At 37.4% G+C, this 26,071-nt stretch overlaps 1 protein-coding gene across 1 annotated transcript in view; it reads right to left on the reverse strand.

The window, feature by feature from the left end:
• The window catches only part of SPON1 (spondin 1), a 181,533-nt gene that overhangs the window by 129,760 nt on the left and 25,702 nt on the right, over window positions 1-26,071 (reverse strand). The window contains exon 3 of the mRNA XM_058829221.1: window positions 15,602-15,735. Coding sequence (XP_058685204.1) covers window positions 15,602-15,735 — 134 coding nt within the window. The remainder of the gene's footprint in view (window positions 1-15,601; window positions 15,736-26,071) is intronic.

Below are 26,071 nucleotides of genomic sequence, written 5' to 3' on the forward strand. Positions count from 1 at the left end.
AAACACACACACACCAGAGCATCCTTCTGCAGGTTGATTTTTAAAACATTTCACATGTGCTGTCAGAAAATGCAATTCAGAGAAACTCCACAGCAAGAGCAAAGCACTAAAACTTTTCTTCCTAATTTGACCATCATATTCAATATATGAATAAAATACAACAAAAAGCCCTGGGGGAAAGCACAACTGTATCACACGCTGCTATCTTATATTTTTCCTCAGAAAAATCTCTCTGTTCTTTGCTTGAATGGCCACAGGACATAAATATTAAATGAGAATCTTCAGGATAAAAAGTCGTACTGACACGATAATTTCTGACAGGAGCGCTACACCTGTTACTTGTAAAAAAAAAAGAAACAAAAAAGCAAAGAAACTAAAACAAAAAAAGCAACATCACTTAAAGCCCATTGCTGTTCATGGGTTATATCTTCACCAGGGATTTTGATAGTCCCCACTTTTTGCAGCAATCTCTTTGAATTTCAGAGCTAAGCATTATAAATTATACTGCAAAGGAAAGTCAGAGCAGGTTGGGCAGGACTGAGTGTTTGGAGGGTGGATTTATCTCGTTATTCTAAGCAGTGATTTTGTAGAGTAGATGGAAACAGTCTGCCAAAGGGGGGACTCCAGGGGTTTTATTTCAAGCTAGTGACCCCAAAGTCCTATTTCCTGATAGCTGAGCTAACTTGTGTGCTAACAAACCCTAAAAACAAAATGAAAATTAAAGCAAAATTAAAAAACTCTTATCAAGCTGCAATTTATTTCTGATTAAGGTCTCTGCAACCTGTGTAACACTCACCCACCTGCTCAGGGAACTTAAATACTTAATTTCCTGTTCCAAGCATGCCCCTTTGGCCAGCCTGTTTTATCTGGCATGGCAGGGTGGGGAAGAAAACCAAACCACACAGGTAAAAGCCACAGCTCAAACCCTCAAATATGTTCCGGCACCTGTCCCCAGGTTCCCTACTTGCCCTGAGGTCACTCTTATTATTTTTTATTCTTTTTTATTATTTTTATTATTTTAATTGTTATTATCATTATTATTATTATTATTATTATTATTATTATTATTATTATTATTATTCTTGTTCTTGTTGTTTTATCATATTATATATTACATATTACATATTACATAATATATTATATATTATATATTATATTATATATTATATATTATATATTATATTATATATTATATATTATATATTATATATTATATATTATATATTATATATTATATATTATATATTATATATTATATATTATATATTATATATTATATATTATATATTATATATTATATATTTTATATTGTTATTATTATTATTATTATTATTATTATTATTATTATTATTATTATTATTATTATTATTATTATTATTATTATTATTATTATTATTTTGCCATTATTGCACAGCCCATGTAGACAACTGAGACACAGTAAAAGCATATTTTCCCTTTTACAACATTGTTTTTAATCTTTATATTCTACTCATATTCCCCTCCCCACTTGAATCATTTTCTCCCACTGCGGGTTGGGGCAGTAAAAAAAGAACTACCAAGTTTTTTTATGTATTAAAAATAAAAAACAAACCCAAAAGAATTAAAATCTAAGCATGACCATGAGCACCCAGTTAATGACACCAGAAAAAAATCCCAGAACTTTAGAAAAATTGTTCTGAATTTTTAATATTTATAAGGGATGAAGTAAAAGAATTTGAAGATAAAAGAAAAAAAATAACAGAGCTGTCATTCTTCTACTATTTTTTAAAAATTCTTGTTAACTAACAATATATTGAAATTATGTTTAAATGAGTAAATTATTTGTTTGTACAGAAAAAAAATTATTTATCAAAAGTAACATCCTAACAAAGCCCACCCATTCAGCAATCACTGATTAGTGGATAGTCAGCAGCAGGAATCTAGACTGGAATAAAATATTTGATATTTCCAAATCCTAAAAAAAGTCTTCACTTCATTTGACAGGAGCCTGAAGGTGAACTCCACAATTAATGGAACAAATTAACACCCAAAGATAACTTAATTTAATATTAAAATGCTTAATGCTGCTTCTTCAAAGAGACTTTACAGTTATGAATGTATTTCCCTGAGGAAGTTTTGGATGCAGTGTCTTTAGCTCTTGAGGTTAAGGAGTGGAGCTGGAGCCATCAGAGGAGAATTGTCAGTTCTTCAGTGTAGCTGAGATGCAGAATTGGTGTTCGATGTTGGATAAAACACAGCAATATTAACATGAATTTAACCAGTGTTGCCACAATTCCACATTTACACCCCTGCACAGGACGAGAACCTTGCCTCCGGTGGATTAGTCCCACCAAAATCAATAAAACATTCTCACTTCTAAAAACTTTGTGTGCAAACACACACACACCAGAGCATCCTTCTGCAGGTTGATTTTTAAAACATTTCACATGTGATAAATACAATTCAGAGAAACGCCACAGCAAGAGCAAAGCACTAAAACTTTTCTTCCTAATTTGAGCATCATGAATGAATGGGACTGCACAGGCTGCTGAGCATTCAGCCACATCATGCCAGGGGAGGCTGGGTGTGGATGATGAAGGACAGGAGCACAGAGAAAAAAAAGGAAATAAAGGACCAATACCAGCCTTGTTATTGGCAACTTTTCTACTCCCCTCATTCTGAAGGGGCAGTATTTTGGGAAGAAGGGAAAATTCAAATTGTACTTAAGGAATAGCTGTAAGACCACCCTGCTCATGCAGCAATTATCAAAGGAAGATGGAATTAATCCATGAAATTCTGCATTGTTAGGGCTGCTTTCAGCAAGCTTCTCTGCCTCCCCATTGTTTAACACCTGCCTGTGGCTAAGAGCAGAGTTAGAGCAGTGCTTCCAGCTCAGACAATCCTTCTGCTCGCCAAAATCGCTCACAGCAGGGATTTGTAGCAAATATTGTTGGCAGCCTTCTCTCCACGGGTTTTTGGAGAGTGCAATGTACCTGTACATCAGTGTTGGAGTCTGAGATACAGAGTGTGTGCCCTTGTTTCTAATACTTAGTTCTAGGATTCAAAGAAACACTGAATTTCATGTAATATGAAATTCATGGGCACATTTTCATGGTGATACATGAGAACAAATGTTAAAGTTAGATAGGAAAAGTGTAAGTGTGTAGATTAGAAAGTTTCTTAAATCACTGGGTGAAAAAGTAGTTTAGAGAACAGGAGACAAGATGGAGGATTTAGGGTGTTGTCTCTTGTCCTTCTTCTTTCCTCTCCATGTTCTTCTCCTGGGGGTTTTTGGGTAGTAATGAGTGATTGGATAGAAAATACTGTAGTGCAGCACACAGATGTTGGGTCATTGGGTCACTAAGAAAAATAATTTAGTTGGCATCTGTTAATTGGGTAAATGGACATATAAAAGACCTTGAAGAGGATCTTTGTGAGCCATTTTACCCCTTTTCTACCATAGTGCACACAGCTCCTTGTACTTTGTGATGGTGATAAGAAAAGAATAAACAACTGAGACCAGACAAGAGAAAACTGCCTCCCTCTCGTCAATCTTCAGTTCAAAGGGAAAAATAACCCAAATCTAAAAGTCCCTAATGAGACACATCAGGTCCTTTGGTCTTCCCACTTCAGGCCTAAAAATGCCAAAATCACACAACTTTCTGGTGTCGGCTGCCAGCACCAGCAGCACTGACTGCGCCTGGGCAGCAGCAGGGCGAGCAAACGATGGAGAAAGCACTGCTGAACACGTGAAAATCAGAAAAACACTCTCAGGGATAAAGAAATAGCAGTGTTGAAGGGTACAGATTAGGAAATGGATCAAAACTTGCCCAGGACACGCACAGGAAGGGTGAGAACCAAGTCCAGGCATATCTCTCTGCTGCAGCAGTGGATTGCCACGCTGGGGGTGTGATTATCTTTACATTATGAACATTAACACCCCCTCCCAAATCACTCTGGGGTAATGAAACTCCTTGCAAGATTGTGACTCCTTTTCACGGTGATTTTAAGCATTTTCTGCGCAACAACACACAGCAGCAGGGAGAGGAAAGAAACCCTACAGTCTCAAGAAGATTTTTGCCTCTGTGGGGTTCCAGAAGTCTCCTTGATCCGGATAAAGGTCAGCATTTCACAGAGGAAGAGATTACAACCCTGCTTAGAGGAGCAGGGATTAAGCCAAGGATCCAGAGTCTGTATCTCCCTCAATCATCAGGACAAGGAGAGCACATGAATAAGGCTATTAAAGGAGCATTGTGAACAGTAGCAAGCAGTAATGACGGGGATTAGAATGATAAATCACTCTTTATATTGAGAAGCTGGGCATGGACTAGGAACTGGAATTCAGCCCTTCCACGTTTTATTTGGAACAAAAGTGCACTTAATGAGATTCTTAACTTCATTAGGAGCTCCAAGAGGGAGATGTTTTAATGTGGATAATTGAGATACAGCAAGTGTGATTAGAGATACGGGAGGGAATTAGAGAATTGTCCAGGCTTGAAGAAGAGCCAGGGTGATCCCTCAGGCACCTGGATGGGACACAGGTGAATCCATCCTGGCTTTGAGGATTTGTCAAACTTGGTTTGACAACCAAGCAGTGCCATCCAAACATTTCCAAATGTTGGCTTTGAAACTGAAGCAAGAAGGAAAACGGATTTCCTGATCTTCTAGAAATAAAATATAACCATGTGACTTTGATTATTATAGTGGGGAGCCATTTGTTCCTCCCCAAACATTCAAACTGAAAAAGAGACGGGAAAAACCTGCATGTTTTGAGAACCAAAAATAAAAAAATTACCAGACATACTGGTGGGGAGGATGTTTTGAAAACCTCGACGTGCCCCACAGTCTTGTGCTTCTGTTGGCTGACACTCCAGTGACACTTGACTGACCTTCTCCTGAAATCAATTACCAACTTCAGTTTCACTTAATCAGAAGGGAATTGCAGCCTGAATTTCTTATGAGGTGTGAGTGGCCACTAGAAAACCAGGAAATTACAAGGACAGCGCTTGGAACTTTATTCTCACTGAGCCAAGTTGCTTACTGAAAAAGACAATGCAGACAACACATATCCAAGTTCCTGTCAAATTTGCCTCCTCTTCAGTTCAGGTTTATTTTACTTTATTTTACTTACTTGCCTGAACATATTTAGCATTTTGTGAGTAGAATTGTGTGGCAGAAATACAGATTACTATCATAAAAGCAGGAAGAATGACAACTATTTGTGTTTCTTTGCCATACTGAAGACGATGTTTCGGCCACAATGAATTCAGAGAAATTAGATAAATGCCTTTCACTAATTTTTTGATGTCTAAATTAAACTTGATGAGCAAGAAAACTTCTTTATGAACAATCATGAGATGGTGGTGCCTCAGTGTGCATGTGGAACATGTTTTTTATAGGAGACATCAACTTCAGCCACCACTGCCAGGCAGCTGCAGGGTGAGAGAGCACAAATTTATTTCTCTGTATATAAAACTAGTATATATTCCATTTTCAGAGAAATCTATGGCAAGAACCCATGTGCCAGGTAATCTGTAAGACTTGAATGAGTTGGTTCAAATTAGGGTTATCACACCGCACACCCAGCAGTGAGAGAGCATCAAGCTCATTATCCCTGTAACGAGCAGAGCTGAGTCCCCCCCACAGACACAGGTCTTTAACTCAGCCCTTTCTGCAGCAAATCAAACCCAGAAACCATTCAAAAATAAAAAATCAAATGTGTTTTCTGGTGCATTGCAAGACTTCAAACTACATTCTGCTGGAGCAGTGAACTGATGGAGCAACAAATCCATTTCTTGGGGAAAGCAGGGCAAAAAGCGTTCAGGCTGCTGCTGTTCAGATAGCAGAGATACTTAATGCATGTCTAATGATGTAGAAAAGATGGAAAAAGTGGGTACCTAATTACTGCAAGAACAGAAAGGAATGGCCCACCCAATTACTGGTTGAATTTAGTGTTTCAATCCTTTCACAATAGCCTTAAAATTGTCAACCCAGGTAACGAGAAAGAGGACAACAATCAATTCCACAGCCGATTCATACAAAGAACAATTCCTTTTCTGGGTGCCTTTTCTGCCTTTCAGAATTTCTAAAGAACTGCAATAATATAAATAGCTGCTCCTGCAAGGAAACAAACCAGAATTGATTTTGTGGTGCTTCACATGAAGCAAGGAATGAAGATAAATACAGTGTTCAGGTTCTGAGACCCTTCCTGATGTTACACGCCACACTTTGGGGCTCTCCAGCTAACAAGTATAAACTCACGTGAGACCTGAAATACTCTTCAAGCCGAGGAATGATGGCCAGAACCCAGCACCTTGTTAATTCATCCTATATATTGTATTACTATATATTGTATTGCTATGTATTATATTATTTCATAATATAATAGAGCTGTGCTTGAAATTGTGACTGCAAAATAAGCTCTGCATTTCTGTGGGCATGCAGACACCTCACCAAACATTTAACATCAGCCTGCTAGGAGAATTTCTCTAAGGAAAATTGCATCCCATACATGCAGTGTAGCTTCTCACATGTGACTGCAGGGCTGCTTGCAGAATACACTCATGAAATACTGATTTATGTGATATGAGGAAGTGAGTGGCCAGCTGTGCTGATAGTAAAAAGATTTTAAAATCATAGAAAATTTGGGGAGTTAGGAAGAAAGGCTTGGCAAGCCCTGGGAAAAGTGTTAAAAGTAGGCCCTGGGAAATGTTAGGCCTTGTGCTTGCTAAGATCATGTGAAACTGCACCTGTGGAGTCAGTATATGATAAATGATACAATTGTTAGATGTGATTAGATATAATTATTGTTTAAAGTATCATGAGGAACAATGTTAGGGGTTTGAGGGGGATCACAAGAAATCCATGCTTGGATGAAATCAATGTATACAATAGAACAATGTAAGTTTAATAATTAATATGTAAGTTATATAACAATAGATAATAAAATATGTTCAGCTCAAGACCAAATTGGATCAGAATTGGGTTTGTGTACCCCTGACACCCAGAGCTCTTTAATAAAACACCTTCATATAATAATTCCATGATTATGTGTTCCTGAACACTAACAGTGGCACATTTATGCCTAACTTAACTTAGACTTTGTAACATCCAGGGATTTCCAGTGTGATGTAGGATGGAGAATATTCACTGCTCATCTTCATTCTTTTATCTGGAGTTTTGGATAACAGAGGATCTTGCCAAAATCTTATCACAGCAGGTTTTGCTAAAGCCTCAATCACTAGGCATTAACTGGATAAAATAATTTGTTACTAAAACTAAGAATTAACTGCATTACACTACTTATCTTTTTAATTACCTCCTTTCATCACTGCTGTACCAATTTGCCCTTCACATCCACTGATGTGCAATGAGAACACGTTACTACAGCAAGAAAAACTTATTTGGGCAGTGTTGGTTTCAATACAGAGACCAAAATCTCTTTATCTGTGACCTGCAGAAATGGCATGACATTTTGATTCATGAATAAAATACATATTTTAAAAATGAATCACATTACATTAATATAAAGCCTTCAGCTCCTGACACAAGACAAATCAATTCTTTAACATGAATTATCATGCACAACTTCAGGCAGTTATTAAAAAACCGATTTCAAGCATTTAAGTAAAAAAAAAAGACACCACTTCTGATGTCATCAATAGTGACTCCCTGTATGTTTTGAAAGGAAATCAAATCATGACTATCATTATTATTGCTATTCCTTTTCTCTCTTTGTTTTCCCCCCACAAAATGACAATGGCCTTGAAGTCAAATTAAACATCTGTTTGCAAAATAAAGCAGAGTGCTACTGACAGCTGCTGCAGAATGGCAAATGTCCTCCAGCTGTCGGGCTCCTAAATTAACAATGATTTTCATTACAAACAGCAAATTGAAGGGCTGATTTTTTTTCCCTCCATCCCACTATTTGAAATGTATGAAAATGCAGACTCTCCTAGAGACTCAGCCAGAAAGAAATCATAGTTTGCTGTTTTATTTCCCCACTTGCAGGGAGCAAAAAGTCAGATAAAATAAGATTGCAATGTAAGATGCTTCACAGAACTTCCCTCCTGACATGTCTAAAATCCTTTTTTTTGCATTTTCCTCTAGGATATGTAAATAGAATTAATAATTCATTGAGGATTTATCTTCCTCTGATGCAAATTTTGTCAATAAGAAAAACTATTGAAAAAAACATTTTCTTGATCTTTCCTACATCTGTTTAGATTTGTAAATACACAGGTGCAGGGGAAGTTTGATCATACCACACCCTACTATTATCCAGTAAAATATCAGCCAGAAAAGGCTTGGGTAGTTCACTAAAGCCCCTTCTGACATCATTTTTTATGGCTTCCTAATTTATCTTCAAGTTTGGGATCAGAAAGGAGGAATGTTAGAAATCACTGCTCCCCATTTTCTACTTCTCATGACTTTTTGAAGTGCCCAGTTTGGCCACAAAATCGTCCTTAGGGCAGCGTTGAGAACCTGGAAGGACCGAGGAACTCAGAGTGGATGATGGTTAGGAAATAAAAATGAGAGTTTCAAATGAAAAAATGACAAGATGAAAAGATGAAAAAATGAAAATATGAAAATATGAAAAAATTAAAAAATTTTAAAAATTAAAAAATTAAAAAATAAAATAATAAAATAATCAAAAATAAAAAATAAAAAATAAAAATAAAAAATAAATAAAATTAAAAATTGAAAAATAAAAAATTAAAAAATAAAAATTAAAAATTAAAAAAAATTAAAGATAAAAATTTTAAAAATTTAAAAATTAAAAAATTAAAAAATTAAAAAATAAAAATAAACAATTAAATAATAAAAAATAAAATGAAATGAAAAATGAAAAAATGATAAAATTAAAATATGAAAAAATTAAAAAATAAAATATGAAAATACGAAAATATAAAAATATGAAAAAATTTAAAAATTAAAATTTAAATATGAAAAATTAAAAGAAATTAAAAAATGGAAAACTGAAAGTTTCAAATGTCCCGTGTGGTTTTGTAAAATGCCAGGGCAGGATACAGGTGAATTCCAACTGGTTTCTGTGTTTGTGTCCACTGTTAATATTACTAATTAGATTTTACTGAAGTATTTCCGCACAAAATCTGGAGAAAACACAAAAATGATCCAAAATGTGACTGATGTCAGTGTCCTGTCATAAGGCACCTTGAACTTTTCCAGTGCCTGAATTCCTACCCCACTGCACACCAATCCACAATCTTTTTTCTTTTTCACAAAACAGCTTTTTTTACAAAAACACATTTTTGAAAAAAAATAAAATAAATCATATGGACCGATGAAAGTAACTGTAGATGCCTTCAGATTACCACAAAATTTACCATAACGCTGATTTTCATCTTTTTTTAATATGAAATTATTGTAGGCATTTTTGAGGTGGAGTGTAAAAAAGCTTTAAAATATTATCTTTAAAATATTATCTTTCCTAACAAAGCCACGACTACATTCTCCCTGCTGCTGGAGATAGATCATCACCCTTTTTCTTACTCTGTTTTTCTCATTCTTTTCCTATTTCTTTGCTCACCTCAAGGAATAAACCCATCCTTGAGTAGCAAAACCATGAAGCTGCTTTGCAACTCTACAAGCAAAACACCACATGAATGAACCTAACTAGATTTTATAGGATTACTTTAATTATTGCACCATAAAATATATTATCTAGAAGAACACAGAATTCTAAGGAAATCCCTTTATAACCCTTTCCAAATTCACATGCTCCCACTGTGAAGTGAAAGGAACAATATTAAACCTGTGAGAAAATGAAAATGGAATGGCTTTTGGTTTTAAATGGAGATGTGTCAGTAGATCCAGGGGGCTGCTAAGATATATATTGAGATAAAATATTTACATTTTTACACCTAAAAGTAGAGCTGATATAAATAAAATAAATATAAATATAAATATAAATATAAATATATAAATATATATAAATATAAATGAAAATATAAAAATAAATAAAAATATAAATATTATATAAATATAGACTATAAGAATGCAGGTTTCTCTTTCTTCCTAACACAAGTAAACTCTCTGTAGGTGTTTCACCTATGAAATAAAATATAGGGTTCTGAGTTAGTTTCATTGAACATTTTAAACTTTTATCCTATTTGTTTAAAAAAAAAATAAATTGCTGGATGAAGAAAATTTTAAGTTATTTTTAAGGAAGCAGGACAGCAATACAAGCTTTTCTATCCTGCAGTGGTTTCTAAAGAGTCACTGGCCTCTGGCTGCTCTTGAGAAAACAGAAAAACAAATTGAAAAATGAGTTGAGCTGTGGATAATATCCCAGTGCTGAGGGACAGGAATGGACCCAAATCTGCTCATTTCCAATCCGTGCCCCTGGATATTTAAAGCTGGGCACGTTTCTCTTACAGCTCCTAAAAGTGAAGAATGGGGCTAAATGAAGGCACATCAAAAGGATCTCAGATGGAAAATTGCACATTTTCTGTCTTTCAGAGGTTGAACTTGTTCTCTGGACTGTTGGGATGTACAGAGATATCTTAATTGTGTAGAAATGCCTCAAGTGTCTCTATAAAATATTCTATTTAAGCTAGGAAATAATAAGCTATGCTGCTATTATCACTATAAAAATGGAGTTTGGAAGATGTTGGGAGTTAACTGGAAGATAAAGATTTTGCTTTTTTTAAAGAAAAATAGTAGTACAGAAATTGTAAAAATTTCTCTGCATGCAGAAGACTCATGGATTCCACTAGGAAAAAGAATAAAGTTATTTATAACATTCAAACTGGTATCTTCTGTTGTCCCATAAACAGAGCTCTTGCTAGGCAAGGAGGTCAGGCTGATTTCTCTTTTTCCTTGGCTGTTATATTTACTGACAATGGAAAGCTGTCAGTAAATGCTTTACTACTGTGCTCAATTACTCCACTACTAATATTCTAATTAACAGGTGAAACTGGTGTCATGAAGTGTCTGGGTATGCCTGATTCAAACCAGCAGGGTTTCTGTGTCTTGAGTTCTTACATTTGGAAAATTTAGAGGCACAATTTTATAGTGAATTTCTCATTGGCAGCTGTGTGCGAGTGTGTATTCCTGTGCTTCAAAAAAGTATCCCAAAAAATCCAGAAAAATTCTGTTTTTTGGGGTAAGCAGAGCCAAGCAAATAAAAGGAAATGTTTTAGTGGTGAAAACGTCAGAGAGGAGCAAAGAACCTACTCAGAGAACATCATCACCTCAGTCGAGTAACCTGAAAAAATTCAAACCATGTTCAGCTTCTCTTCCCTGTGCCAGCTGATTGATAATGATGAGGGATTTAGGACAAACATTAAAAGCAGCAAATTCATTTTTCAGCTGTAACTGTACATAATTCTTTGTTCTTTACTGGTTTTCTAACTCTGTGATCATCCATCAGACGTTGTTTTTATATGACTGGCAAGTGTTTCAGAACTTTCACCTATGTAAAGCAGTCTGGAAACTGGAACTTCTTTCTGTTAGAGGCAAATTTATATAATATTGGTTTTGTGGGGGTCACAATTTTGGCAAGAGAGGTTAATTCTGAAAAACACTTTTGTTCTGAGCACCTCATTTTGGCATTCCTCATAAACAGTGTTAATTTCTTGGGCACACATTAATCCACAAAGCTGTGAATTTTGGGATTTGTTATCCAGGTGCCTCGTGTTCTGTTTGTGGCCCATAACTCATGTATCCATCATGAGTTTGGAGAGATTTGGCTGCACACCAAGGCACCTTCAGGGTGTGGATGTGGTTATGAACTTGAGGTTTTAGGACATTTGGTTCTTTTAGTCTCTCCTACAGCTGATTTCAGCCCAGAGCAAACACTCAGGGATTCCTCAGAGCAACAGGCCAAGTGACCTGCATCAACAGAATGCTTGAAGTCACAAGAAATCAAAAGGTAAACACCCAAAACCTGGAGTTCATTCACCCTCAGAACTCTGAAGCTTGTGAGGAAGAGGATGGTCAGAATCCACAAGGAGGTTGGAAACTGCGTGTTACACCCAAGTCCCATGAATTGAATTTAGAACTGAATTGATCCTCATAGACAGGACAGCTTTGCTCCAGTAGAACAACTATCTAAAATATTTTGCTTGATGCACACTAAACATGCCATGGCTTTTATTTAGACGGCTGCAATTCTTTAAAATTCCTCTGCTCTATGATTATATGCAAAGAGCCAGTGTAATTAAAATCATGAGGATAATTCCATATTCAGGAAAACAAGAAGCTCCAGACTTTTCCTCAAGAACTACAAAACATTTCCCTAGAGGTGGCTCAGAACACATTTCCAGAAACAAACAGCAGAGACACTGTGATGAACACACTGCATTTCTGCAAGTACTGATGGTAATGAACAGTATTTACAGATAGCAGATTTTAATTTGTTGGTTGTTTAAGCACGATGTGTATAGCAGAAATAAATAACTTGACTGCAGGAACTTTGGCTACATTTACCACACAAGTCACATGAGTTGTCTGAGAACTCATTAGCTCAAGAGCCAATCACAAAAGCTGCATTTTCTCCTCTGAATGGTAAATTGAATATAACTTATCTGCATGTAGCCATCATTTACTGCATTTAACAATTAATCTCAGCCTCGGTGAAAAGTAGCAAATGCTAAAGGAGGAGAAGATAATTACCATCTCACAGTACTCCACTCTTCATGAGATCTACCCCAGCTGACAGATTTACTCAATTTGGATATTAACAAGATACTCCCTACCATGAAATTTTAATTTGTGACAAGCTGAGAACTTGAAAAATTTTTCTTTGCTCTTGTATTCCATAACAGAATTCTAAAGGATTTTGAAGGAAACTTTTTGTTCTGTATTTCCCACCAATTCAGACCTTTACCCACCTGCTCAGCTCCACACTCAGCTGAGACACTGACTTGGGGAACACAACAAACAGCTGAATCTAGAAACCTGGGGCTCAAAGCAAGCTAAAAGTGGTGATTTTCCATCACTGCTAAAAAGCTTTCAATAAACATTTATTACCCTTTTTTTTTTGGTCAATGGGACAAATCACTATTTGAAATCCATGCTTTAGACTTTCCTTGTTTAACAAGATGAATTTCCATTACCTGAAGGGGTTTTTATAGAATTAAGCACAGTCTCTGAATATTAGCTGTCAGATTAAAATCAATCAATCAATCATGTGTACTGTTCTGCTTTTTATGAAAAGCAGAATATGCTACACCAAGCATGAAACTTTATATATAGAAAAAAGGGTGTTTCTTAAAACAATTTGCACCCACTTCAACAAGATATTAAAACAGATTGACCAAGACAGGGTTCAAAACCCTGAAAATTTCTCTACTTCATTGTGATGACACGAACACCACCAGGATCTGCCACTGCTCTATTGCCTGTGTAATAATTTTCTGTATAATTGCACACTGCAAAAATAAGCATAAACTTTCCTCAAGGAGGTTTTAAAAGTGGGTTTTCAAAGGTCCTAGAAAGCAAATGCATTTTGAAGAGCACAGAAACCTAACAGGTGAATTTTAAAACAGAAATTTTTAATCTTAACAACTTCCACTTTTCAGCAGCACACACACACCAAAACACCCACAGTGCACTAGATATCGTATTATAATAACATATTATAATATATTATGGATATATATCATATCATAATATCAATATGGTGGTCATATCACCAAAATTTGTCGTTTTCCTGGAACCTGCCGTTCCAAGGTTCTCTTTTCTTTTCCCAATTGTGTTATGAGGGCTGGTGGCAGTCAGCTAATCCAGCTCTTTATTGGCACTTCAGTGTTTTTTTGGCACTACTGATGCACACCCAGCAGCCTGAGGAGGTTGTGCTTCACTCTGCACACTCTTTGAGGCAGTGGCAATTTCATACTTTCATGTGCAGAACATCAGAACTGCTGTTCTGACTGTTCCATTTTGTAAGAGCTGCAAGGATTCGAGTACTTCACAGAAAAAAAATCAGTGTGGAACATCCAGCATGACCTGAGCAGCAGCGAGGAGAGAGAAGAAACACTTATCAAGATCCTGCAGTTGGTGGTACTTTACTGCACTCCTTCTCTGAAAAGTTCCAGCAGGTCCCTGAATCAACTTCAGCCACAGATGTTTCAGTTTCAGTGAGAAAAGTATAGACCTTAGTGGCTTTGCTTTTTTTTTGGTTGGTTTTTTGGGTTTTTTTTGTAATGGCAATTTCATTTAGGACAGTAATGAAAACTAAAACAAATCCATCAGCTTGTGTTGTTGAATGAATTAAAGTTTAAATCTTGTCTCTTTAAAAAAGCCATATGAAGCATCATCACCTTATTATTAATTTACTTAAAAAGCAATATTGGTTGTGCAGCCAAGAGGGGGTCAGTCCTGGGGGAAGACCAAGGAGCTTGGCTGATAAAAAGCTCAGCAGCACTCAAGGAATCTTCTGGATTGCCAAAGGAACTCTCAAAAAATTCCATCCATAAACATAACACAAGTTAGGTTTTATTGCAGCCTGATGTACACTTGTCTGAGTGTGCTGTAAAGACTGTGAGTGTGTTCTTGGGCTGCTTTAGTGCACATTAAACCTGGGGATTCTTAAAATGATCCTGCTGGAACCAAGAAGCAGCAAGTAGAAGCACACTGAGGATGATTTGAGACTGTTCCACAGCCAGAGCTGAGTCCAAATAACCCTGAGAGATGTGGAAGAGGAGAGTTTCTGTCTCCTGCCCATCAGCAGGAGGAGAAGTGAAGCACAGGGTGAAAGGAAAGCAGCCACAGGACAGTTTTGCTGGTGGCAATTTCACTGCCTGTCCAGAAATCAATTCCTATTCTAATAAAACATTTTCCTGAATTGGTCTGAGCTACTCTCAGCACAACCCTGGTGACAGCCCTTCCTTAAGAGCCTAAAGCCACTTTCCCCAGCACTGAAAAGCGTCTTTGAAATACTTTGGTCTCCTGCAGGGCACATCTTAGCATTTTTTTAAGGCTTCTCCCAGATATGGATTCAAAGCAGGAAAAGAAACCCCAAATGTCCATGAACATTTGACCAATCTGTCCAATTAAATACAGCAAACAAAGTCTTAAGAGACAGGACAGCATTTCTCTGGCACTCTAGTTCTACAGACCAATGAGTGACTCTAAAACCAAAGTGAACATACATAGAGTTATCTTTATTTACTGCTTGAAAGGCATAATTCCACCTGAGAGTGTGCAATAATAGTAAAACATCAGTAAATGATCACTAGGTCTAAAATGAAAGCGTTCCCCTCTAAACAAATGGATCCTTTTTTTCTCATAAAGGTCCATTTAAACAATCATGACTTTGCAGAACATTCCTAAAATCCATCTCAACTAACAGCATGTTTTTTACTCACCAGAGGGATGCAATTTTGGTCTTGAAAATTAATTTTTTTTTTTTTATTTTCTTTATGTGAAACTTAAGGCTTACAAGTTCACTTCAGTTTGCTGACTCAATGGTTATTGAAGGCTTGGAGTTCCTTTTAAATATTTAGGCTTTAAATTGCTAACATTTCACCATGCAGGTAGAACTAAACTTGGTCAAATATCTCCAAGGAGAAAAGAGAATTAAGAACTCCATTGGTTCTAATAAATACTCGACTTATTAACTGAATTTTACTTCAATATGCCTTAAAATACTTACTTCAGGATCACACAGCCTGTCCCAGCGGGAGGAGCTGTCCAGAACACCTGGATTCGTGTCCTCCTCCGAGGTGTGCTCTCAGTCACAGCAACAGGACAGTTGCTCATGAACTGGGTTTCCTCTTCATCTATGATCTAGGGAAACATAAAGAGAAAAATGGGGAAAGATAAGGATGTGCACAGCCAACATCTTTCATTTTGTCTTTTTTTGGGGTGGAATATTCACCGTTCTCTCTGCTTAGCTCAGCACTACTCCAGTGAATTTCCTCAGAACATGCAGACTCAACTGAAGACCAAAAGCTCACAAAATAAAGACAGGAGAATAAGTCAGTTCCAGATAAAGAGAATTCAGACCTTTCAGAGCATGGCTGCAAATAACCCTTTTTTGTGGATGCTGATTACTGGAGCTTCCTGTAAATATTCATGAACTGAAAATAATAAAATATTCATAATTTCAGATGATTGTGAATCCATTATTTAATCCAAACTGCAGATATTTTTTGCTTTCTTGATTGACTGATGGTTAACAGAAAAGTTCAAATGGTGCAAGTCAAAAGCCAGAGAGGCAGATTTGGAGCTGGTGTTCCAAGGATTTTACTCAAAGGTGTCGTGTCAAAACAGCTTTCTCACTGCATATGCGTTCCATTGATTGTACTTTAAGCCTTCTGTTCATCAGATCTCAAAGAAATTTCATCAGAAACTGTTAAGTTTTATCTGGAAACAGGCAATGCTCTGATATTGCAAAATTTCTCTTCAAAATGCTCCGTGGTCCTGTTTCATTTGATGGAGCCACAATTCACACAGCATTGGGTCAACGTTCAGGCAATGAATTACAAACCTTACCATTTTGAGAAAAAAAAGCTTTTTATATAAGAAAATATATATAAATTTATCAATTAATAGCAAGATTCAGTTCTGAAGGGGCTTCTTCAGAATCCTGGTTCTGACAACACACGCACACACACAAATGTACACTCCTACCAATTAAAACTATAAAAAAAAAACCAAAATCTTCTGGCAGTAAAGATAAGATCAAAAAAGTATTTTGACAAAAAAATGCTCCTTTGCATTCTAAAAAAAGAGAGGCAATATCTTTAATTGGACCAGCTCCTCTTTAGTGAGCAGCCATCCTCGTTATCTCACTCAAGGATACCGCCAGCATTCCCAAATATTTTTAGCCAAGCCAACAAACATTTCTGTATTTCCATGGCAGAATGAAGTGGCACTGGCCCAGAGGGGTGCTGAGAAATTCTCTTTAGCTGGTCAACAGGGCAGTGGCTAATGGGTTTTAAATTTGAAGCCGTTAATACGCTTTAAGTTTTTTTAACGCTTCGTAGAATCTGTGTAACCAAACACAACGTGAGCATTTGCTGGGTTTTAATTAGCAGGAAGCAGTGGGAAGTGTGGGATCCAGTGGAGGCTTCAGCTGACTGCAGAGTTTCTACTTCTGCTGGATGCAATTTAATCTGTCTGAGTTGAGCACCAAGAAATCCCTGAGCAACAATTCTGCTTCGGCCACCAACTGTATTTATTCTGGCTGCCTTATTCCTGCATCAGGAAAATAAAGAAATAAAACTGCCTACTTATCTCTCAGAAACGTGGTCTCAATTATTCCAGGACCGTATCAATTGACCTTTTATCCCTATCTCACAGTAACTCATCCTCAATCAAAACCCAATTTTGGTGGCAGCTCTGAGAGAAGAATGAGTGATTTGATACCATCTCAAACACAATAAAACACCATTGCACATCATACAAAAGCGTGATCATTCCCATTGAAAAAGCTCTTAGGAGGTCATCAGAAAAGTCTTTAAAAGGACAGCTTTTCTAAAAAAATGAAAATATTACAAATTACTGTACAAATTGCACTGGCTCCCTTGTCAGATACAAAGTGCTGCTGCAGCATAATTCACATTCTTGGGTAAAAACTTGAAGAATATGTTTAATATAGGTGAAGATTACTTAATTATGTGTAAGGATGAATAGGATGAATCAGATACAAGCTATTCCACAATGACCAATGAAACTTTTTCCCAGTCTAGTTGAGTTTGTGCCTGGCACACACTCCACCGATGAAAGTTTCTTGAGAAGCCCAAGAATTGGTGCTCTCCAAGAATAAAATCACTATTTTCAGTTAACAAGAACTCAGCTGCTTTCATACCCCTAAAGATCATTGTAGACCTAACCATGTGCATTTGCACGTTAAGTAAATTCTTATTCCAGCTGAATCCATCCTGCTTTTTGTCCCAACAGTGAATGGAATCACAAGGAACCCCAAAACCAAACCCTGCAAGCAAAGGAAGGAGTTGTGAGCAGCTGGGAGTGGTTATTACAAGCCAGATTTATGACTTGCCTGCAAAAGCAGAGGCTGAAATGTTTGGATTCTAGATAGACATTATGTTATAGCCCATCCTTGTTCCAGTAAATGAGCACAGAAATGTTTTTTCACTCCCATTGCATATCAAATTCCTCCAAATTAGCAAGTAGAGCGTTTTCTCAAGTATTTCTAGACTAAACTAATTTGAAAGTTCTGGTTGCATTTTAGAACATGATCCTGGAAGAGCAGGAAGTGGCTGAGCCTCAAGGCTACATCACCATTTCCTGCATCACTAACCATCAAAGCAGGAGACTTATGCAATGAGTGTCTACTGGAAAACACCGAGCATAAAATCACAAAGTCTTCCAAAAAAGCATTCCTTTGAAGAAAAATTGGACAGAAGCTTTCTCAGGGAAGGCTCCTAATGTTGACAGAATACAGTACAGAACTCCTAAATTAGTTGGAAAGGCTCAAATGCCAGTTGATTTGAGATGATTAAATAAAATCATTTTGCAATAGGTAATAAACCCAAGAATTTTGCAGATTCTAGCATTTCAGATAAACCATCTCAAATCTATTTGTTAAAAAGATGGGGGGGTTTCTTTCTGTATCCATGGAGGTTCAATTCCTTATAAAAAGTTTCTTAGGAGTGATAAGGAGGGAATCTGTATTTATACTCCAGGATTACAAATGACACGATACCTTAGGGTGGTGGATGATATTATTACACTCCCAAACAGGAGAAAAGCAGTGATATCCTGGCCAACTTTGGGGGAAAAAAGAGACATGTAATACAATCCTGATTTTTTTTCTGGAATCAAGTCAGACCACATAGGCGTGAAGGAAAGATTTGGCAGGGAAAAGGCACGCAGATTAAAACGTAGCATTTGCAGAATTACAGCTTTTAAACCCCAGGTTATCTGTAATGGGAAGCCTTGCATTTCCACAAATGGGCCAGAAAATTACCCACATGTTGGACAAAAAACCTAAAACCAAAAAATAAGCACTTAGCCAAAGAATCTGAACCCTCAAGGGAGGGATCTCTATGTGACTTGTCCTTTCAAATCCACAAATGTGATGACATTAGATTTTAATACTCTAGTTATGTTTCAGGGTGGGGTTTTTTTGGTTGTTTTGGGTTTTTTTTGTTTGGTTTGTTTATTTGTTTGTTGGGTTTTTGGTGGTATTTTTTTGTTTTTGTCACACTGTTTGGGTGTTTGGGGAGTTTTGTTTGTTTTCTGAGGGTTTTTTTTGTGGGTTTATTTTTTTTTTAACTTTTTTTTCCCACTGTGATTGTGGTATTATCAGACCAATTTATTCCTTCAGGAAAGCTAGCATAAATCCTGAAAAAGATTCTTGGAGTTAACTGGGATACAAATGAGTGTCACAACAAGTAGAATTTGGCTGAACTGGGGTGAATCTACAAACATGAAGGTAAGGATACTACAAGGGAAAATTTATCAGCTCCAGATTCAGTCTTACATTTTTTGCATATCCCAAACACTGGTGAGGTTGAGGACAAGTTTTGGGTGTTCCTGAAAAGCAGGACTGGAAAACTGCTTAGTTGTTAATAAAAAAGAAACAATTATTTTTCTCAGAACTGGAACATTTCATGCTGACTGACAAAGCTTGCTGTTTCTGGTTTCTATAAAATATTCAACAAATAAACCAGGCAGTCATACTCTCTTATCCTTAAATTTTTATCAGTAATGAAAAGAAATGTTAAAAAATTTCAAAATACCATACATCACAAAGAAAGGGATTAGTGCTGAGTACAAAAGGAGATGAAGTTACATAAACCCTCCACTGGCTTGTGTCCATCTCCTTAGCTGAAACCACTGGCTGGGACCTTCAGCACCATTTCTTGTTCTGTGGACACATCATCACTTTCCACTCTCTGAAACAGCTGCATTCTACTGGAACAATGGAATTAAAGGAAATATTATAAAAAAAATAAAAATAACGCAGCTAAAAGTTCACAAGACAAGCGTCTTAGTGGGCAGATTTCTTCTTTGGAAGGCTAATATAAATGTGGCAAAGCTGCCTTCTCCTTGAGGAAACTCTCCAATTATAAAAAAGAACATTGGATCTATGTAACAGCAATAATATTTGGCCTTTAGGGATTAATCTAGAACACAGCTTATTATATGGAAGGTAAAATTAATGATGTACAAAGTAATTTTTAAAACCTTACCTCAAAGACATGCTTCACATAACCACATTCTCTGACTAAAGGACACAGCATTGCTCTCAGGGTCCGTGCTCAGGAGCAGAAGAATCAGAACTGGGGCTTTTGATGTGGTGTCAGTAATCAGTCTGGCTGCAGAACATGATTCAAGGGTGCACAGAACCCCTGAGCACTGCTGGGCTCCCTGGGCCATCCTGAGCAATGCACCACAGGCCTGGAGCTCTCTGATGAGGGCTGGGGTTAGGATTGGATAAGGGTTAGGGTCTGGAAAGGGTTGGGATTTGATAAGGATTAGGGTCTGGTAAGGATTTGGGTTAGGATTTGATAAGGGTTTGGTTCTGGCAAGGGCTGGGATTTGATAAGGGTTAGAGTTTGGTAAGGGTTAGGATCTGATAAGGATTAGGGTCTGGAAAGGGTTGGGGTTAGGATTTGATAAGGGTTAGGGTCTGGTAAGTGTTGGGATTTGATAATGGTTATGATTTGATAAGGGTTAGGGTCTGGTAAGGGTTGGGGTTGGGATTTGATAAGGGTTAGGGTTTGGTAAGGGTTTGGGTTAGGATTTGAAAAGGGTTAGGGTCTGGTAAGGGTTGGGGTTGGGATTTGATAAGGGTTAGGACCTGGTAAGGGTTAGTATTTGATAAGGGTTAGGGTCTGGTAAGGATTAGGATTTAATAAGGGTTAGGATTTGATAAGGGTTAGGGTCTGGAAAGGGTTGGGATTTTATAAGGGTTAGGGTCTGGTAAGGGTTGGGGTTAGGATTTGATAAGGATTAGGGTCTGGTAAGGATTAGGATTTAATAAGGGTTAGGATTTGATAAGGGTTAGGGTCTGGAAAGGGTTGGGATTTTATAAGGGTTAGGGTCTGGTAAGGGTTGGGGTTAGGATTTGATAAGGATTAGGGTCTGGTAAGGATTAGGATTTAATAAGGGTTAGGATTTGATAAGGGTTAGGGTCTGGTAAGGGTTGGGGTTATGATTTGAAAAGGGTTTGGTTCTGATAAGGGTTAGGATGTCTCTGAAGCACTGAGGAAAGTGCAGATTTATTGAGGAAAGGCATTGCTGAAACACTTGTGGGTTATCATTGTGCTCTGGTAACTTCTAGCACAAACTCCACTTTGATGCCGGACAAAGTCACAAATAGAAATCAAATTTAGTTCTGTAATCATCACCTGAAGGAAAAAAAATTTGCTGTCAAGAATCTGCTGTGTTTTGCTCTTCAGTCTAAACAAACCTGAGCTCTTTTATTCCTGAGCTTTTTTATTCTTTTATTATTTTATTCTTTTATTTTTTATTCTTTTATTCTTTTATACCTGCAGGTAGGGTCTGCAGGGTCCATTCCAAGGTGCAGCTCAGACAAAAGGAGAAAGAAATCAGCTGAGGGTGACAAGAGCCTGAAATTCAGTAAAGACACAGCACACACACCACCAGCTTTCACACTAAACAGCTTCTCCTGCCCAAGCCTGGCTGTGGGAAGTTTAACAAAATAGCTATCTCTTCTTCCCTTAATATATACAAAAATAGTAAAGAGATTATGTGCATTGCCAGAAAGAGGTGACAGTAGCTTGACAGTATTTAGTAAATGTAAAATGCTGTACTGTATGTTTTCCTTGCTTTGGAACCACTCTTAGTTAACTTAAAGTTATAAAAAGCTGAATTATAAAGCTTACATTGAAGAGTGATGCTTGTAAAATTAAAACAGCCAGTGAAGCTGATGCTGTCAGTAAAACTCAAGGGATGAATGAGCACAGGCTGTTGGGAGTTGAAGCAGTTTTCATCTAAGTAGTCACTAAGAGGGGACTTAAGGTCCAAAGTTTCATCTTTGTTTCCCATGAAGTTTCCTCCTTGCCTACAACATTAACATCTCTGTGAAAACACTCTGGAAAACTGACTCAAGCAACTTCATCAGGCTGCATTACTGGGTTGGCAGATAATCCAGTTTTTCCCAGATAACTTTATTTTTATCATCTCTAACAGAGAAACTGTATCAGGCAGAGAAAGCTGTCATTATTCTCATAGCTAAATCACGCTGGGTTCTATAGATAATTTCCTTTAAGAATTAGTCATTTCAACTAAGGAAAACTCTTCCATTTCATATTCAAAGAAGCAATTTGCAAACACAAATTCCCAGCAGGGGAAGGACAAAATCTTTACAAATTCTGTCATCTTTTGAAATCCCTTCAAAGATTCCAGCTTCTTAGCACATCCAGTGCTGTCCAACAACACTCACCAGAAACTGGGAATTATTTTGAACACTGAACTTGCAATTCACACCCAAAGTACCCCAGCTGGCTCTTGCCAAAAAAAGTACCCTGGCAAGAGCATCAGAGCATGGAAATTACTCCCAGCACCAGGGGCACGAGGGAACTTGGTACAAAAGCAGAGAATCACTCTGTGCCTTGCATGACAAAGAGAAAAAAAACTTCATTCCCTCTGTCTGGTGCCTACACAGCAGCTTTTGCAGCGTTTGAAATGATGCATGTGGATTCTGGGAAAGAGTGAAAATTTTAGTCCAAAGAAACAGGACTTTAGGCCCACTTTGATGTACAATTTAATCAAGTTAAACCTAAATCTAGAGTAAATTTACTGAGGTCAGACTCTGTGCTGGTCAATTCAAACACATTAATTTGTGGGGTTTTTTTCATCCTTTAGCAGTAGCTAAAAGAAGTGGATTTGCTTTTCTACGAAATGAGAGGGAGTCTTATGGTCTAAGCATAGTTTAAATTAAGAAGCAAGAAACAGCAGAGGAAAAAAGAGTAAATTTTCTGATTGTAAAATGAAAATGAAGACATTTTACTTCCAAAAATCTGCTTCAAGGATTAGGAAGCAGAGCTGTCCCATTGCAGCCTTAAAAGAGGTTAATAACCAGTGAGGATGATGGGGACACTGATGAAGGCTGTGCTCTGATGACCCTTAGCAGTCCCCTGGAACAGTCAGAATTAGTCAGAGCAGTCCCCTGGCCAGTTCCCTACACAGCCAACACCGAACAGCAGAAAATTAAATCCAATATTGAAAAATAAAAATTAAAAACCCCAGAGTATGGCCACTTAAGGCTCTCACTGGCTCTCATGGATTTCTTATTTCTGTCTTCCATGTAATGGAGAGATCAGAGTGCCAACAGCTCTTCCAAGATGACAAAACTTACACACTCAATTCAGATGAGAATATAACCACAATAAACTTCAAGATCCATGCAGGGGTCTCTGTGGAATACTTCCACTGAGACTTTATTTATTCTCAGTGTTCTGTTGTCAAACTGTTTCAGTGTGAACATTATTTATTTGGCAAAAAATAGCCACTACTCCAATCTGCTAAAAAAATAACTTTTGATAGATGATGTCTCAAGTGCTTAAGCCTGGGAGAAATTTTGCTTGCTGAAGGGGATACTGTATAGAAATCAATAATTTTTAGATAAAAATCACTTGAAAGAAGTAAAAGTTTAAGGATTTTATATATTTCTTGTTCAGTCTGTACAGTTAGGACCTTTCATTCAAGTCTCTAACACACACATTTTTCTGGAAAGAGAGAAAACCGCTGTAAATTCCTAAATGCATTTCCCACCACTATACCCAGATATGTGTAACACAAATTAGCTGCCTCACACTAAAGAGTGCCTTTTAATCTGATTTTCTAGATAGATAAAAAGCTTTGGGAAGTTGTTTAAAGAGCAAAATGCTTTTGCAGCCTCATAAAAGAAAGTGATATAAAGCAAGGCAATGTGCACACAAGCCTCGGCTGGGAGCCAGGCGTGACTTGGATTGCTGAGGACCTTTTCCCAAACCACTTCAGTGGAGTCTGGGAAGCAGGGATAGAGACACTGAGCTCCTTTTTCAAACCAATATATTAAATTCTCCATGAGAATTTATTATCCTGAGCAGCTTGTCACACCTCCAATTGCTCCCAGGCTTGGTGAGCAGCAGTTTTTTTGGGAAGAGGTTAAATCTGAGATCCCAGATCTTCAGGCTCCTCTGTGATGAGCCAATTGCTCAAATTAAATGGGAAAGTAGCTTAGAGAGTCAACTAGAATTTAAGCCAGGGAAATCCATGGAAGACACAAAGTTGGAGTGGCCCCCTGTGTACCAGCCCTTTGTCCTGCTTTGGTAGAAAGAGCAGCCAAATTCTATCAAAGATCATTGATGCTCACAGAACCCAGGAAGCAGAGCAAAAACAAACCTGGCAGAGCTGCAGGTTGATGGCTGCATCTTCTCCACCCACAGCACTTTTCCAGTGTTTCCAGGGATTTCCAGGGCACAATTAATTTAAAAGGAAATTTAAATAGCGCTAAAAAATAAGAAGCTTAGTTTGGGAAAAAAGTGGTTTATATTTTCATTTGGCTGCGCAGTGGGATCAGAAGACAAATTTTATTTAGTTATTTCTCTTATTTATCCTGCAAAAAGCTGGAGACATTCTATTAGAGTGTGCTCTGGGACCGGCACTGAAGACTCTGCTTGTGAGATGGAAGATGTAGGTTCACAAATCCATCCTGAATTAGGCTTTTACAAAAAAATTTTACAAAGAATTTAGGATTTTACAAAAGGAGTGGCCTTCAGCCAGTCCCTTCTCTGAGCTGTTCCACCTCACGTATGTCCTGAACTGAGGGGAAACTCTGCCCTGGCAGTCAGGTAATGAAAAGCACTGATGTGTTTTCAGCTCTGTTTATTTTGATGGTTTTCCCCCCAAGTTGCCCAGCCAGCCTTGTCCCTGCTGGCCCAGTGAAGTGTTTGACTCATTTGTAAAATGAGTAGAGGGAAAAAGCAGGAAAAGGGGCTGAGTGAAATCTGTCCTGAAGGAGGCTGGTGCTGTGTTTAAACCCCTCTGGTGCAATCCTTGTTCGAATGGCTCAGGCACCTGAACCTTCTCCTCCCCATCCATGTATAAATCCTTCTCCTATTCCTGCTGGATCTCTACTTCTGCCTGGAAATTGTAACCAGATGAAAAGTTTTCCCAGCCTCCAAAAAATTGTGAAAATTGATATATTCCATTGAAAGGGTCAATATATTTCATTGAAAGGGTCAATATATTGGTGTTTCATTCCAGGGAGACCAAAATGTTTCCCCAAAATATTAAGAATTCCTTCTAGCATTGGCTTGCTAGCCCAGGACTGCAATTGCATCAGTTCTAGGAGTGCTACCACGTAACTCTTTTAAATGTTCAATCAAAAAACAAATCACAAAACTCCTTTTGCATTCATTTCTGACCACCACAAATGCTCTTATTTAAAAAAGGGACAAAACAGGGCTCTGAGCCTCCTCCCCAAACCCAGCCTTCTGTGTTGTCTTGAACATTTAAACCAAACTCTGGCAATGTATAAAGCACATTTCAAACACATTTTCCAAATCCACATGGTGAAGAATTCATTCAGATTCTTTCTGTCTCAGCACTAAACAAAGATTTATAAATATGAACCTAAACCAACTTCCAGGTCTAATGCTAAACACACAATTTAAGGTCATGAAAAAAGTCCAATGCAGACTGCTCAGTATCTGGCAGGACTGGAACCAGGATAAAGAAGAATTATGTTTATGGACATGTGTGTGGGAAGCTGAAGGACTACCTAATTGCTGTGAGCAGAACTCAGCATTTTAATTTTTGCTGAAGGCAAATTAAAATGTTGTCAGCACGTCCTTAATTCATCAAAACAATGTGAAACTTTTCATCCCAGGATTTTACTCAATTATCTGCCTGAGCCCATGTGCCGTTTTGCTTCTGTCAGTGCACAGAAGTTTTTGCACAAAAATGCCATTTATAAATGAGTGAAAGAACTATGATTAATAAATATTCCATTAGTAAGGACCTCCAGTCACCATTCAAGTCCAGTCAATAACATATTTTAAATCCAGAACTTCTGTTCACCCTGAAAATAAGCTTCAGGTACACACAGAGTTAAGAAATTTAAATAAGGAAATAAAAGATTCTCTCATGTTCATAACACAACAGTACTTGAGAGAAAGCATGATCCAATCCTAAATCC

This window comes from Poecile atricapillus, chromosome 1, assembly GCF_030490865.1.
Source record: "Poecile atricapillus isolate bPoeAtr1 chromosome 1, bPoeAtr1.hap1, whole genome shotgun sequence".
In the NCBI taxonomy this organism is placed as follows: Eukaryota; Metazoa; Chordata; class Aves; order Passeriformes; family Paridae; genus Poecile; species Poecile atricapillus.